The 18,260-nt window shown below is 37.3% G+C and overlaps 1 protein-coding gene across 1 annotated transcript in view; it reads right to left on the minus strand.

The window, feature by feature from the left end:
• Positions 1-18,260, minus strand: part of ANOS1 (anosmin 1) — a 136,963-nt gene that overhangs the window by 108,570 nt on the left and 10,133 nt on the right. Inside the window, exon 2 of the mRNA XM_017812330.1 lies at positions 2,157-2,204. Within this exon, the coding sequence (XP_017667819.1) occupies positions 2,157-2,204 (48 nt within the window). The remainder of the gene's footprint in view (positions 1-2,156; positions 2,205-18,260) is intronic.

Below are 18,260 nucleotides of genomic sequence, written 5' to 3' on the forward strand. Positions count from 1 at the left end.
TGAATTTTTGCTCATCAGGATGCATCATTCTTGAGCCTTGAGAATGTGATCCTTTAATATCAACCAGCTCTCCTTGACACCTCTTCCCTGTAGGATCTGTTCCCACAGGATTCTTCAAAGAAGACCAATAAAGTGGCTAAAGTTAGCTCTCCTTAAATCCATGGTTGCAATCTTACTTGCTGCCCTGCTTCCTTCTTGCCCAATGCTGAATTCCACAATCTCATGGTCACTGCAGGCAAGGTTATCCTCAGACTTTACATCTCCAACAAGGCCTTCCGTGTTAGTATAAGGTCAGGTATCACACCATTCCTTGCAGGATCCTCCACTACCTGCCATACTCATATAAACCTCATCCACTGAGGTGCTGAGATGCAGTGAAAGGATTTTGCTTTTTTAAAAGGTTAACTCCCTGCATCACTTCGAAAGTTTCAGTTAGAAAATACAATTGACTTCACATTACAAAACACAGAAAACCAAAGCCATCCTGAAGAGACAACATTCTGCTTATGTTCAGCTCTGCTGACAATTTGACCAAGTTTATATTTAGTTATTTGCTAAATATGGCAAAGCTGCTTTCCAAGAAAAATATATTACCTTCCTAAAAAAGAATGAAAAACATAAGGTAACATGACTGTAAAGTATATGTTAAGTAATTTAAAACTTAAGGTATCATTGTGTTTTGTAATACAATAAAATATTAATTTGTAGCCTTCTTACACTTATTTCAAGAGACTAATAAAATCTTAAGGTAAACTTTAAATCCATAACAGCTTATATACACCTTCTGTGGATTGCATAAACTTGTGAGCAACTCTGAGAGATACTCCTATAAATCCTGCCCTGCCTTAAAAGCTGGACTAGTTTTCTTGTACTATTCCTTCTTTGTTGGGCAGACACAAACCACTGAATAACCTTTCCAATTATTTACCACAGTAGCTTTGGTAGCTAAATAAAAATTATACCAGGATACTGTGTTACGAGGCCCTCATGCTTTGCTTCAAAGGCAATACGGTTATCACAAAACACATTCTCTGCACCTCCGTTTGGCGTTTCTAAGAATGATGAGATTTCATTGCAGAAGTGCAACCCTTAGCAGTGAGGCAGAGCTAATAGGAAATGTTCCTTTCTTTTCTTATACTGACATTGTTATACCCTGGATTTTTGTGCCGACAAAAGCAATCAACTTTGTTTTATTTACCCGCAATGGAACAGTCAATACCATATTGTCCCATTTCCAATTCCACTTATGTCAAGAGAAGCTAGAGCAGTGAATCAGTAATTTCACTCTTTAAATGTATAGAAGAAATTGTCATGTGTTAAAATCAAGGGTTAGCATCCGCATTTACAAAGATTACATTATTAAAACAATACAGAACAATGCTACTTAGATTTAATCCCATTTTCAGTACAGTCTTCATGAATAAAGAATAAATATTGAAGTTAAAAGGCCTAAATTATTGTAGAAATACATTTTCAGGATGTTTAGACAAAAATACTACCTTGAGCATTTTCAGAAAAACTTGCAATGGATGCAACTCCCATGATATTTATGAACAGTCAGCACCAAAATTTGTAATTCCACCTGACACACCAAAGCTTCCAAATCATTGCTGCTCCCCTCCAGGCACCATAGAGAGATTTTTATCAGCTGACAATTATCTCACCTACCCTTTAGGCTTTCAGGATTACAGTGGACAGGGCATCAGTAGAGCCACTGGGATTTGTATCAAGAATGTTTGAAAGAAATTCAGTGTCCAGCTAAAAATTAAATACCCAAACTGAAAAAAATGTTGAATGTTGACATAGCTTGGTGCTGTTGAAGGAAGATTTTAAAGTTATTGACAGTTTTACTCTCTTCTGACCACAAAACCTGAAAAAACACATAGTATACATCAGATTTTAGCCAGTGTAAACTTTGTTATAAACACAGAATTAGAGTTTAACTATGCTTGACATGTATCCTCAAACATGATTCCTTTGTCCTGAAAGAGTAAACCACTTGGTTTTAATTTTCAATATTTTATTATAGGTTGAGGTTTAAAAATAAAATATAAACAGATGCTTCTGAGAACAGGCTAAGAAGAGAAGCATTTAATCTATAGATGAGATTGAAAGCAGCTAGGTAACCTAAAAGAGAGGGGAAAAACAGGACTTACCTTTGAACACTGTTTATGATTCTGGCACCAAGCAAGTGACCCATTGTTCTGAAAGATAAAGGAAAAGTAAATAAATATTAATATTTCTTTCAGACTAGATATGTCCACCCTAATGTGTTAAAATAGAAAACACCATCCGGTTCTTCTTAGAGAATGATGTTGTGCCACAACACAAGTACCAATGCTGACTCCTACTCCCTTGTGTGGAGTAAAAGGCTCAGGGGAGTGTTAAGAGATCAGAAAAAAGTTAGGAATGCATTTCACCAGATAAGTTTGGTGGAAAACTGACCAGTCATCTTTTAGTCCATCTTTGTAAACAGTTATTGTCTAGAATTGCTAAGAAGCAGACAAAAGGTAACACGTGCATTTAAGAAATTGATATGGATTGGTAGTGATTCATGAACAGAAAGTCCATTAGTCACATTTCAATACTGCATGATACTTAAAATAAATTACCGAGGAAAGATAATGAACAACCCTGAAGTAATGGAAAATTCAATTAAATGAGACATGAGTTTACCAAAGACATCTGTGCCAGTTTTATTTTATATTTTTGATAATAAAGTGCATTTCCCAGATAAGGAAACACTCTAGCTCTCATTTATCTTGACTGCAGTAAAACAACCAATACAGTATAACATGCAAAATAATAATTTAAGTTAAAGGAAAAGAAAACATGAGAACAGAAAGATAAATACAAAACTGGCACAGGGACAAACAGCAACTTGCTGTTCTCCTAGAGGAGCTTCTGAAGAGTCAATTTTGGAAACAATATTTCCAGTTTTAAAAAAAACCACAGTTCAGAAAAGAGAAACATATGTTTGTGATGCTAAGAGGTAAGACAAAATAATGATTCACTTTCTGTATAGGGGAAGATCGAAACAACATCAGGAAGAACTGACTGACTCTTTAGACTGAACATGTACTTTGGACCTCATATATATGTCTTCCAAAATGTATAAGTTCATACTCTGGAAATAGAACGGATGAAGATTCTGGTAAATTTGTTGTTCAGAATCTGACTACACTTTTGAGTCAGATAGAGTAATAGGACATCCTTTCATATCAATTAGGCAAGATATTCCCACAGGGATGAATTAATGTGACTGTAGTATATCTTTGCCATTGGCACCAACTATAGATCTGGAAATCAGTTTCCAAGGAGAAGGAATTCAGGTAGGCCAGAATACAAAGGACTAATACAGCAGCAGTATACCTTTTTCTCTTTTTTTTTTTTCAATGAAGGGTGATGCAAATAATAGAATAATATATATATATATATATATATACGTGTTGGTTTCATCTAGGATAGATATAATTTTCTTCACAGTAGCTAGTATGGGCTATGCTTTTGATTTGCGCTATATATATATATATATATACGTGTTGGTTTCATCTAGGATAGATATAATTTTCTTCACAGTAGCTAGTATGGGCTATGCTTTTGATTTGCGCTGGAAAGAGTGTTGATAACAGAGATGGTTTTGTTACTGCTCAGCATGCTGGAGATAAAGAGTTAGGAGAGGACACAGCTGGGACAGCTTATTCCAACTGACCAAAGGGATATTCCATACCCTATGGAATCATGCTCAACATATAATGCTGGGAGGAGAAGGAGGAAGGGGGTATATTTGGAGTGATGGTATTTGTCTTCCCCAGTCTCCATTACGCTTAATGAAGCCCAGCTTTCGTGGGGATGGCTGAACACCTGCCTCCCTATGGGAAGCAGTGAAATAATTCCTTGCTTTGCTTGTGTGTATGGCTTTTGCTTTACCTATTAAACTGTCTTTATCTCAACCCACAAGTTTTCTCACTTTTACTCTTCTGATCGTCTTCCACATCCCACCCAGGGGGGCAATTGAGTGAGCACGTGTGTCAAGCTTAGTTGCCAGCTGGCTCTTAACAACAACAATACATAACTGTTTATGTATAAAACTCACACAGACAAATTCAGAATTATTCTCTTAATATCCATCAACTACAATTTGGAAAGATAAATAGATACATTAGAAACATTGTAACCAAGACAACTAGAACAGTTTCTCAAAACTGCAACACTCTGTTCTGATTCAGCAAAGCTTATAAGATTGAATACAGTGACTTGCTACCACAACTATGAAGCCTAAGCTTTGAAGCTGGATCTCTTTTTGTGAATGTTTCCATAGATCGTGTTTGTGCATGTCTTCATACAAGTATGTTATATGCTCATAAAATCTCCCAAGATGTGGCCAGCAGGTCAAGGTAAGGGATTGTCCCCCTCTAATCTGCTCTCATGAGCCCCACACAGAGAACTGCATCCAGTTCTGGAGTCCCCAGGACAAGAAGGTCAAGGACCCGTTGGAGCAGGTCCAGAGGAGGGCCACGAAAATGAGCTGAAGACCGGAGCTCAATAAAGGCTGAGAGAGTTGGGGTTGTTCAGTCTGGAGAAGAGAACACTCTGGGGAGACCTTATTGCAGCCTTTCAATAGATAAAGGGGGCTTATGAGAAAGATAAGACTTTTTACCAAGGTCTGTAGTGACAGAACAAGAGGCAACAATTTTAAACTGAGAGAGGGCAGACTTATATTGGATCTAGGGAAGAAACCTTTTACAGTGAGGGTGGTGAGATACTGAAACAGATTGCCAAGAGAAGTGGTGGATGTTCCATCATTGGAACCGTTCAGCATGATCTCATCAAAGATCCCAGGTCAGGGAGGGGCGGCCTAGATGATCTTTATAAAGATCCCTTCCAAATTCAATCATTCTGTGAGTGTCTGGCTTCAACAATCTCCACAGCCATAGAATCACAGAATGGTTTGGCTTTCACCACAACTTTTGATCTGAACTTCAGAAACTTTTACATAAGCCTCTTTTTCCATATAAGCTGTAATACTAAAAATTTCTCCTCCTGTATCACCTAAGGAGCTCTGGGGATGATAAAGATACATTTACTCCTTTCCACTTGTAGGCTTATTTAGGAGCAATTAAAAAAAAAATCAATTCAAATAATTTAATTTCAATATTTTGTGAAAATTTATGTTCCAGCAGATTAAAATGCAATCACTATTTGATTTTATGATACCACTTTTATCTATCATTACTGTAGATTTTAGCTAAAACTGAGATTTGCTAGCATAACATTAGCTAACTATGAGCACCATGTCAGGTCAAAAACCCTTTGAAAAGAGACATAAGTAGAAGTAATAAAACTTTAGAACAGCCATAAATAACATATGCTAGTGGGAATTCTTCAGTATTACCCTCAATGCTGTATGAGGATTTATTATTTCCATTTAAAGATCTAGCCAGCAGTAATGTAAAAACAATATTTCATGTGTTACTTGCAATTTATCCCCCCTTTCTTCTTCATATAAAATGTGACAGAGGTAGCTGATTGCAATAACAGATTACTAGCAGCTCACCACTTTGTTTTAGTTACGCTGCTACTTTCCACTGAACTAGAAAAAGCACCTCTGCTTTTAAATTATATCTGTTACTTGAGACAATGAAGTCATAAATGTCCAGATGTGTCCCCTACTTGATAATTTCAATGTCTACAACTGTTTTCATTTCTCTACTGAAAACTATTAGCACTTGAGTTAAAAAGTAAGTTTATCAAAAAGTAAAAGTATTGTTTAGCAACTTCAGCTTCATACAAACTCACATTCACATGAAGTCAATGATCTTTCACTGCACAAAAAGAAAAAGCAAATTGTACAGGTTTCCTTTGAACAATAGGGCATTAGAAGAAGCACAAATGCTATATGAAGGCTCTCCTTCGCTCTGCATCTTAGCAAATGGTTAATCAGAAACATCCAGCTCTGATTATTGTTCCTGTTAGTGTACCTGGCTGAAAACATAATTTCAAAACGTCAGAAATTTCCCTCATGTCTGTTTCTGTTCAAACCCAATCCTGACCTACATATACCAATGAGAGTTTTGACTCAGTCTTTAGTGGTGGCTTAACGCTGTGGTGCAGAAATGGCCTCAAGGAAGAGTTCAATAGACCCATCTGTAAGCCTTGCACCAGCGTACTTTCAGGGCAACCTTGAAATATCTTAATCTGCATACTGAAGAGAATAAACTGCACTCAACAGGGCAAACTCCAAGTATCCTTCTTCCCAGCCCTGACATGTCATATGAAAGACATCAGGTAGATGAGACTAAAGCGTTCTACAACACCATATAGTAGATGGAGTAGAGGAACTCAGATCACCACCTGAGCCCCGTACACTTTCAGTCTGTCAGGAAGGAAAATGCAGACAAACTTCCAGAATCAGACCTTCAAAGACCAGGACAGTTTGAAGTTGCATAAGGACAAGAGTTTACCAAAGCAAAGACAGATGGAGAAAAAAACTTAAAACAGCAGACAAATATTACAAGACTTATCATTCAAACTTTTAAAGAAAATACATGCCATACATATTTTCAGTGAAACTGTTACACTGGCATCTCTAATCAGTCTTACTAGGCTACATTTCAGTAAGTATATGTGCACACTTGCTTTCCTCTGGCAAACTATAAATGTCCTTGTTCTGTACCCTACTATGCCTTGACAAAAAGAAAAGTTGTGCAGCAACTCTTGAAATGAAAAAATACATGCAGAGAAGCAAGAAAAATTGATTTTCTATCTACAGTGTGCCCCAGGGGAAAAAAACTAACCTTCACAAGCAAATAAAAGTTGGTCTTTAACTGGAGGAATGGCAAAAAAAAATTATTTCATTTGCATCTCTGTCCATAATTATTTTAGGAGCTACAATCCTTCTTTTGAAATGCCAGAGAAGATATATGAAAAATGTATTAGTCACTGAATCTGCTACAACAGTACCCGTATACCCATTATCAGTTTTGGAAGTCTCTTCTCCCCTGCCCAATTTTCAATTCACATTCGAATCAAACGACCATCTCTCAAAACTGGCCTCTCCCAATGACCTCACCAATTCTTTCAAAATGACAAAAAAAGCATAGAAATAAAGCCTTCAAATAACAGTACCCACTGAAGTGAAAAAGAACCTTTGAGTAGACAAATCAATAATTGTTGCAACGATGAATTTAAAGAGACAGGCTCCCAATATACATTTTCCTTAACCTTTCAAAAATCTCAACAGCATGAAATTAAAAGGAACAGTGAAATATAATTTATATTATGCTTGACACGCATTTCCTGACTACATGCTCACTCATCATCATCAACATCATGGCTAGGCTTCGCGAATGAAGATTTGGGAAGGCTCTATCCACATTTGTTACAAACACGCTGGTGGCTCATAAGGCCAATACGAGATAGACACGTCCGATTGCAAAAGGCACAGCAGAAGGACTCCTTAGGTGGAATATTCTGCAAGACACGATTCTTTCTGCACTGTCTTTTCTCCTCGATAGTGATTCTGTGTGTGTTCTCAAAAGCATCAGCAGCGTTATAGATGGTGTGTCTCCAGGCCTCCCGATTTGAGGCCAGAGTAGACCAGTTATGGTGATCAATATGGCCAAGGCTGAGATGTTGTTTCAGGGAGTCCTTGTACCTTTTCTTTGGGGCTCCTCTCCTGCGGCAGCCGGTGGCAAGTTCACCATAAAGCAAGATCTTAGGGAGGTGGTCATCTTTCATTCTTGAGACGTGTCCTACCCAGCGTAGCTGCGTTCTCAGCAACATGGCCTCAATACTTGTGACTGCTGCTTGTTCTAGAACAGACGTATTGGTCACATAATCTGACAAGAGGATGTTTAGGATTGTACGGAGGCAGCGTTGATGGAAGCGTTCTAGGAGACGCAGGTGGTGGCGGTAGATGACCCATGATTCGGAAACATATAAAAGAGTAGACAGCACTATGGCTCTGTAAACACTGATCTTGGTGCTTTTCTTCAAGTGTTTATTATGCCATACTCTTTTATGGAGTTTTCCGAAAGCACTATATGCCTTTGCTAACCTGTTGTCTATACATGCTCACTATGACACAAATTAATAGACAGACTTACACATGGCAGTGCTGTGTCCCCAGGCCCAACTCTGAAGTGTGGAACTAAGACACAAAATGGAATTAACAAATTCAAACTAGACTTTCTAGCTCCTAAATACCAAAGTATGGACCTAGGAATGAATTTCAGAAAAGTCTGTACACTTAATGGGGAGAGATATCAAAGCCTGGAAATAGGAAATGCCAAAGAAAATTTTATTTCTCAAAGCCTTTCTGTGGAGATGGAACACAAACTTGTAGTGAATGTATGGGCAGGGGAACCACAGTACTACCTCTCCTGGGCTCTGGTATTTGCTTATCCTTTTGCATATAAATAAACAGAATGCATTTTACTCTGAAAATAAGGCAGGAAAATGAAAAAAGGATGCTCTCTTATACAACATCATGAACACTCACCCCAGAAGTCTTTCACCAAGCTAAAGCAAATTTAAGCCCTTCTGCACTTTGAAATTACTCTTAACAACAGGCTAGGGTGAAGACTGAAACTCGGTCAGTGAAACTGAGCCACTCTGTAGAAATAAGCAAGAGAAACATGGAGCTAGAGTTGGTGAACAACCGAGGTCATAAAGACCACCTCTCTAGGAAACGAGACTGCTTCTTCAAGGATAACTGATGCAAACATATTTTTAGCATCATCACCACTACGTCCTTGTCCAATGTACATCAGGTTTGAAAACAACCCACTGGATAAGCCACGGATAGAAGAAGATCAGTATGAGATGAAACCACCCATAAAACACAACAGAATACCAATAATATTCTAGTTCCTTGGCTTCCATTCAGGGAAGAAAGGAAGGAAAAACGAAAAACTGAAATTAGTACATTTTGTTCTTTTTATAGTTTCGTATTTCATTATAAATTACATTTTAAGGAAATAATTCCTTAGTAAGGAATTTCTGTTGCCTTATAATGGTTCTAATGAAGAATGAAACTCAATAAAGCAATCATCAACAAATCATAAATTGAATGCCTTTTTGTACCTTTGAGCCATTCCATCTGCCCTGTCACTAGATCCCAGGGAGAAGAGATCAGCACCTCCCTTTCCACTTCCCCTTCTCAGGTGGAGAACAATGAAGTCACCCCTCAGCCTCCTTCTCTCCAAACTAGACAATTCCAGAATCCTTAGCTGCTCCTCATCGGACATGCCTTCCAACCCTTTCACCAGCTTTGTTGCCCTCCTCTGGATGCATTCAAGGATCTTCACAACCTTCCTAAATTGTGGGGCTCAGAACTGCACACAGCACTCCAGGTGAGGCTGCACCAATGCTGAATACAGCAGGATAATCACCTCTTCTGATCAGCTGGTGATGCTGAGTTTGATACACCCCAGGATGGGATTTGCCCTCTTGGCTGCGCTGGCACCCTGCTGACTCCTATTCAGCCTGATGCTGACCAGGACCCCAGATCCCTTTCTGCAGAGCTGTTCCTTTGCCAGTTTATACTTGTGCCCAGCATTATGCAGAATCTAACATTTTTCACTAGTTAAATTTCATCCCATTACTCATTGCCCAGTGCTCGAACCCATCTAAACCCCTCTGCAAAGCCTCTTGTCCCTCAAGATTCAACGGCACTTCCCAGTTTGGTATCATCAGCAAATTTGCTAATGGTGCATTCAACTGCTGCATCCAGAGCATTGATAAATACATAAAGCAGAACCAGCCCTAGAACTGAACGCTAACACTGGTGATGACCCGCCACCAGCCAGATGTTGCCCCGTTTACTGAAACCCTTTGAGCCCTGCCCTCCAGCCAGTTCTACACCCAGCACACAATAAACCCACTCATCCCACAACTGTCCCTGACCCTGGCTCATCCCTTGCTATGTCTGGGGCTGTTGATGACCCTGTTACCAGCTCTGCCCATTCTGTGCCTGGGCCTTTGGGGCTGCTCCCCTTGGAGAGGTCATAGCCTGCAATGGGGTCACCGTCAGCCCCTGGCTCCCCATCCCCTGGGAGAAGCCAACCCTCCTTGCACCTGACAGAAGATGACTGTGCTTTAGGGTCTATAATAACATCTTCATTTATTTCTGATATATAAGTAATGTCCTTAGACTTTGGTCTAGTTACCAAAAGCACAGAGCAAAATTTCAACACCAAAACCAAATAAAGATCCCCCAAATCAGACAAAACAACAAAACATATAAAACCTATCAAAACAAAACAAAGTAACAAAAACATCACTGCATGGAACTCTAATATGAGACGAGATAAGAGAACAAATGGCCCTTAGCACATATAAGTCGCATTGTTTAATATATTACTACCAGAGAACTTTATGACCGTGTTATATAAAAACATGTAGAAATACAACATTAAGCTTAATGACGTACATATATTTTCTTTGCCATCTCGTAACTATACACAACTCCTTTAAAAAAGAAAAGAGACAAAAACTGAGCAACAGTATTCTGAAAAGGAAGCTGAAGGCAAGAACACATTTTGGAACAAATAACTAAAGTTCTTATGTTATTGTAACTAGCCACTATGATTACTCACAGCTAAATCAAATGTACATCCCCCTTAGGGGAAACCATTTCTATACCGCAGATGTTCTAACTGTAGAAAAGTCAATGTTTGTTACTCATTAACCCAAAGTAATTAAGTTAAAGAGGTGACTGAATATAAGAAATAGTTATAAAATTGATCAGCCTAACAATTCATTCTGGTGACGTAACTGCAGTTTGTAAATATAAATGAAAATTAAATTATAATGGGTAACAGCATGGCTCACCCTGCCATCTAATTTTAAACATCTGGATTTAACACCAGAAAATGGATATCACAAATAATTTTTAGAAAGTCTTAGTAAGGTTTTCTTTGGGATTTACGCTAACATTGTTAACACCTGTAACGTCCTAATTTCTATCACAATGATATGGTGGGTCCTCCTGTAGATGAATGGCTACAAATAGAACTATAGACCTACAAATAGACCTAAACCTTGCATTGGTATTTCCTAAAAAGTTCATGCAAAGTCATCTTCAAGTTTCATTGCTATTACAGACTGAAATATTTAAAACCACAACTTCACACACACCAATACAAACAGAAAAAAAATTAAGATTAAAGTAATTAAAAAAGAAATTAAATAAAATCAGCAACCATCACCTAAATTATGAGACACAACAGTATTTGTTCTCTGGCTGTCAGCATTAGTAGGTTCCTAGAAAGACAGTCATCAAAACCCAAAGGTCATTACCAATGAAATAGCAAAAGATCAGTAGTTTTTCAAATAGACTATGCATTGCTTGGTTTAAATTTTCATGGAACACCTTTTCTCTTTTTATAGCACTATCTTCTCAGATGCATAGAAAAACAACTAGATAAACACAAGCTGTAAAAACAAATGAGCCACAGGAATCCTTGTGTCTCCACTGCACTTGTGAGTTATGACTGCCTTCTTGTGGTTTTACAGACTTCACTCTTACCACTTCTAAGACTGATCTCAACTGAGGTCTTATTCTACTTTACAGAAGTTCCCATCAATCTGTAAAAGAAACCAGATGAAATAAACTTCATTTCACTGTGCAAAAGGAGGAATTAAATACACTGACACTAACTTGAAGATATTAAAGTTATATATTGAATCTCACATTAAGGTATATTTGGGCCAAATTCTACACACATTTCTTGGGATTAAGTAATCCAGTTGAAGTGAACAGAAACTAATCTAATAGCATTAATATGGTAAGCAAAAGATAGCTTGTCGACTATTTGTTTGTACGCCCTATTTCAAAATTCCCACCCTTCCAAAATGTTAATGTGCCTTTTCTGTCATGTCATAAAGTAGATTTGATATACATATGAAATAATGACACAATACAAGTATATGCCAACTCAAGGATGTGACAGAAGTGTAGCCCATTGGGAAATTAACACCAAAAAGAACAAAATGCATTCTAAAAATGTAATGCTTGCTTATGCAAAATACAATATAAATGACATACATGACCTACTTTAGTGTATTTGAAAAATCACAATTGGTTACAAAATATAGTAGTATTCAATGTTTCAGAAATGTGTGCATGTTGCTCCTAATGCTGATTTGACTCCATAACTGAAAATTATCGTCCGTATTAGTATTCTGCATAATTATAAGATTATTGGTTGACTCCTACTATCTCGTATTGGCCTCATTAGCCACCAGCGTGCTTGTAACAAACGCGGATATAGCCTTCCTAAATCTTTGTTCGCGAGGCCCAGCCATGATTGATTGGTTGACTCCTAACAGCATGTGATGTGGTATGTTTACCACAGGCTGCATTCACCTGCACTGCCTAGCAAAAGATCCTTCCAGAATCTGAGGTGCAAACACCTCAGACCATCTCCACACTAGGAAGTTGTGTGAACCACAGAAACACATTTGTTGAGCAAAAAAACTTGGTGTTGATGGAGTTGATGTCTGCACTACACATATTCCAACTTCCTCTTCCCCGTCAACTAGTTCTAGTCTGGTCCCGTGGACACAACACCAACTAGTTCCTAAAGCACATTAGGTCACCCTGGATCATCCCTCCCAGTTATGTTAATCCAGAAAAAATCCACTTCATGAACTCTCAGACTGGTCCATGATGTGAAACAAAAGAGACTCACTCCAAAAGCAAACTGTGATCCACATTAAAATACTAACGTGTAGATGCACCTCAGAACTTCTAACATCTCCCAAACACACAAGAGTGATAATTCAGCACTTCCTACTAGACTAGATTTTCCACAAAATCCACACTGTTTCAGGGCCATTCAGGGTAGTGTTCCTTTCTCAACTTGCAAAATGTTTAGGGTTCTTCTGTTTCACATTCTTAAGAGCTAACCACACACAAAAAAATAATAATCATACATTTCTAAATCATCAAAAATGTCCATTATAAATAGCCTAACTATAAACTACATGAACATGGAATATTCATATATTCCATGCAGGTTGCATTGTCATGAAGTAACTCCTGATTAAAAAACCGTTAAATGCTCTGTACTACATAGTGGCCGTGTGAAGTTTTACTGTATTTTCTCCTATTCTGTTCTGACATGTATGAGAGGGACACCATTATATACTACATTTGTATCTTTGGCAAGAGTATGTATGCACGCCCATTCCTTAGAACTTAGCAGCTCTTCAGCACCCAGGTTACTGTGACTCAGTATCAGGCACCATCAAATGTCATGCTCACATACTTGTGTTTAACATAGTACTTATTTCCAATATAATTTTATGAAATTCACATGATAAATTTCAGGAACGGATTTCCATTCTCTTTGGCATGTGTTACTAGTTTACAAGGTACTAAATATTTCAATCTGTAGTAGCAGCCATATCCACCACAAGCTGATGAATACACATATTTTCATTTCCCTTTTAAAGAAAAACAAACAAATTAATAAATAAATTCCACCCAGCACCTTTTTCAACAGAAAATATTTGTGAAAAATATCTCTTTACTTCAATTGTCTTGATGTGTTACTATAAAATTTCTCCTCTTTGATCTGTGCAAAGCAATAAGCTCAAAAAAATCACTGCCAATACGAATACTGTTTCACTGTCAAAGTTCTTTTAATATTTTTAAAGCATGCAGTAAAGTATAATCTCAGCAGAAAAATGCTACACAAATAATGATCCTACAGATGAAATATGCAGTCTAAAATTTTACTACAATCATTCATTGGTAGTTTCACAGACCCATTAATATTTATAAAGTTTTCTATATAAAAATCATATTTTGGAGGAATTATTGAAGTTCATAGCAAAGCTCTCAAAAGTAACAAGTGTAAAAATTAACACAATTCTTGCAGTTCTAACAGTTGCATAGTTTTTGGAGATTTTTTTTTTCCATTTTCCACAGAAGACCTGCTCAGTCGGTACAGTACACCTCACCAGACCTCGGAGGTTTCTTTTCCTAGAAACATTTGCAGAAGGGTTCTGTGGTGATTCAGGAATTAAAGAACTTTTCAAATAAAAATGACCCTTGGACTCAAACAGAACAGCCTATCTGCAATCTGAACATAAACCAACACAATATTGTTAGCATACACTCAGAAGGCACTAATTCAAAGAAGAATATGTCAGCCACACAAAACAGTCTTTCACCATAACAATTAGGCAGCATTTCAGGAAGAAGTCTTATTCCCAGACATATTTTAATTATTAGTCTTTCCATACATCTGCCTTCACTGTATACATTGCAGAGAGACGGACAAGATGTAATGGGTGCAGTTTAATAAGCTCACAACTTTATTCTTTCATCTCTAAAGCACAACGCAACAATAAACCACATCATGCAAGTTAACACTCCTCTCTCCATTGCTCCTCTTGTTTTGGTCTTTGGCCTCTCCCGTCCCAAACCAGCTCTCATTTTTGCAGAAAGTCAACACACACAACTGCCACATTAAGCCTACAATAAAGATTAGTGGATGCCAATTGCATACTGCTCAGATATCACATATCAGATCACTTAATCCTCCTAATTGTATCATGTAACAAGAGGAAGTTAGGATGCCCTTCTCCAGGCCAGCTCAGTGCTGCTCTCTTTCCACAGCTCCCACACCTGTAAACCCTGTTCATGCTTGTCTGCAGACCACATTTTTATTCCTATCCTATTTTAAGGAACGGTAATAGCTCCCACAACAGCAAATGTTGCAATGACATTGTGTTGACAACGGATGAAAAACAGGCATCAAGTGAAGGAGCACATAGAAGCGTGGGTGAGTCTTTCCCTTTCCACTTGAAATTTAACACACCTGGTAACCTGATCCTAGCTGGGATCCTTTGGCCCTGCAATGCTGACAGTATACTCTTGGGAGAACCAGCCTTTTTAATGCAGGTTACCATAGATTCTTCCCATTTTCTTAGGGGCTTTTTACAGTTTGTTAAAAGCTGTATGCCACAAGAAATGTTTATTACACGGGACAATTGCTGCAGTCCAGTCTTCTAGACCACCTTGCAACCAACCTAAGACTGGGAAAGGACAGATGAGAGAGAGAACAAATTAACATTAAATTCTATTGAGAAAGATATACTAAAACTACTCATACAATTCAAGCTACAGGGATATTAACTGTATCTTTCTACAGTGACGATCTTCAATGGGAGATTTACGTTGCCTCATCACATTGCCATAAAATTTCCCACAAACATAAAAGCACTTCATACACCAAGTTTTTAGAATACAGTTTGATAACTATCTAATGAAAACATACTATAAAAAGAAAATTAATCTCTCTTCAAGGCAGTAGTGAAGCATTTGTCATCAACACATCTGGTTACCAGAAATATAGCTGTTTTGCAGAGCAATCATTTGCTGACAGGTCCATCATGTTTCAGACCTTTCTGGCATCAGGTGAAAGAGGTAAAACGCAAATCAGGTTAATTTGCATTGAAGTTACTGAAAGGCTTGTAACTGAGCTCAAAGCTCACTCAGCTCAACTGAGTCAAAGTTCACCTTAAGTCCCTACCCATGCCACAGTATTATAAGCCTCCAGTTAATGCAAACAATTGGATAGGAAATTTCACAGATTTCCACTGCAAGTATCAAACTGGTTCTGACGTCTAGCATGTGCTTTTATATCTTTAATCTAAATCAACAGCCACAAAAGAAAAAACATAATAATATATACCCTTAAGCTCATAAAATACGGACAACTGTGGTTAATACCAGTTGTCAATAACTTGTACTACCAGTTGTCAATAACTTGTACAACCAGTTGTTAATAACTTGTACTACGAGCAGGCACTCTATATTAATTTTTTTTTTCTTTCTCAAATCATTCTTTTTTGCAGAACTGACAAATATTTTAGTTGTTCCATCTTTGGAAAGTGTCAGATACTGGTGGTATGATCCAGGTATTCTATCCCAATCGTAATGTTTCCTTCTATTTTACTAGAATTCTCACCTGTGTAAAGCAATTAAGAAACACAGTGAAGGGGGTTGCGGTACTACAAGTATATTGATAATATTCAAGTTTCTTTTTCATTGGACTGGGGAGCTCTGCTCGATTTGCTTTCTCAGTAGGAAGTTCATGGGTGAGAACAACTTGACTGAGGCTTGATCTATACCAGATGGATCTCCTAGGTATGAGTAAGTATCTTAGGGGCATGAAAATTTTACATCTGCTCCTGTTATTAAGAGGATAAGCCATGCCTGTTGATGAAACTTACAGGGATGCTTTGGAACCCCTTAGGGCACCTGGATACAGGGAGTAACAATCAGTAACTGGTCAATATTTCATTTTAAAAAAAAATTGTTTAGTCCCTTCAGTGGTACTTAGCTCTGATTACATCAAAAATTGCTTCTACCTTCCTTAATACCTTAAAGAATCTCTTCTAAAAATATCTTAATTTGAAGTCAAGGTGTTTTATGTCTGACAAATAACTGGCAATTCAGTTTTACTTTGTCCTAATGGCATAGTACCATTTACCACCATTTTGAATTGCAAAGGAAGATGTCACAATACAGTAGGATCATATTTAAAAAATTCAAGTTAATTGTCTTTAAGCAGCATACTGAGACTTTTCTTGGGTTTATCTATAAACTTTGAAAGGCCATTTCCAGTATATTTTCACTGGCCTAAGCTTATTTCCATTTAAATCACTGGATACATTACTATCAAGCGTAGGGATATAAGACTCAGGTCGGTAATGAAAGCTCCAGAAAAATCCTGTCAAACTACTAATTACATAAATTGAAGAACCAAAAAGTATGAGTCAGAAGTCTGAAGGATCTCTGACTAAAGAAAGCAATATCAGCTTATACTACATTAATGTGTAAAGCTCTTCAGTCTTTAAAACTATCTGTGTCACATTTTCTACTCCAAAACAAAGGCAGTCAGTATATTCTTTTGGAAACTCTAAATGTTCATGCCTTTTTACAGTTTGGAAAATGGCTCGGGTTAGGTTTAACTTTCAAGTTTAGTCCACATTGCTGCTCTTCTTTTCTACTTAAGGACAGTTTTGAATACTGGAAGGAGTCTTGAAATAATAATTGTTTGCTGTTGCACATTTATTGCCACTGTAATTACAGCTTTTCTTCTGTCCAGTGCTCAAATGCCTACGTCTGTGATTCTATGAATAAAGTAAATCTTTTACGAGATGAATTAATATGCTGCATATTGAAGGCATTCCTACTTCACTTGGTCAGTGAGGATCCACTAGATAGAAACCAAAAGCCTTTTGTCTTTCCCATTGTTTATTCAATTTTTCAACTCAAAGAAAAAAAATCAACAATAGCTGCTAGCTGCAAGAATCTACATCTTCTTTCCTTATTTATTCTGACAAACATGTCCCGTAGCTGCTACTAAGTACTATATGAAGTGACACACACTTCATTAATTGGATTATTTTTACCTTTTTAGGTCAATTTGTCTAATTCCAAGTGTTCCTTCCACTGACTGCAGATGCAGAGTGACCAATGCTTGGTTAATTCATGATCTCACAGTTCATAGTTGCATAGAAAGAAATCTCAAAAGAGAAGAAAGCCTTAAGCTCTCCTAGTTCTAGTTCCCTTCCCAAAATTGCTAGATAGGAATCAAATGTCAACATATTATACACTCTTTGTGACTAAGAAAAATGGGGGCAGGTAGTGATGTGATTCATTATTGTCTAGTTGTGGTTACACAGTAATGTGCTTTTATTATTTTCAAAAGGAGCTATAACCATCACCTAACAAAAAAAAAGCTATCCTGTTGAAATAGTTTCTAGGTAGGGATTCAAATTCTGAAAAAAAATGACAAGCAGTCACTGTACTAGGACAGAAACATAATGACGATGATGATGATGATGACAGTAATACTAATACTACTACTAACAGTAAATTGTTATTATCACCCCTTCCTCACTATTTGCTGCCTCATTGTCAGCCATGTACTAAATTCAAAGAAAACCCAAAATCTTAAAGCAAGTGAGGTTAAAAAATGAATTTATAGTGTCTAGGTCCAAAAACGCCCTGAGGCCTGACTGGAATGTTCCAGTCATTAACAGTTAAAAAGCATTAGAAGTTAAATACAAATGATGTATAGTCCCTACATTCATGGCCTAAATTATTAGATGGGAAATCATGTTCATGTATATGAGCTGTCATCACATTTCTTTTTTTTTAAAATATAAATTAATGTGAATATAACTTCCCTAAAGAGTAATCTCTTAAAAAAAGAAAAACAGATTTATGT

This window comes from Lepidothrix coronata, unplaced genomic scaffold (assembly GCF_001604755.1).
Source record: "Lepidothrix coronata isolate B3197 unplaced genomic scaffold, Lepidothrix_coronata-1.0 Scaffold35, whole genome shotgun sequence".
Classification (NCBI taxonomy): domain Eukaryota; kingdom Metazoa; phylum Chordata; class Aves; order Passeriformes; family Pipridae; genus Lepidothrix; species Lepidothrix coronata.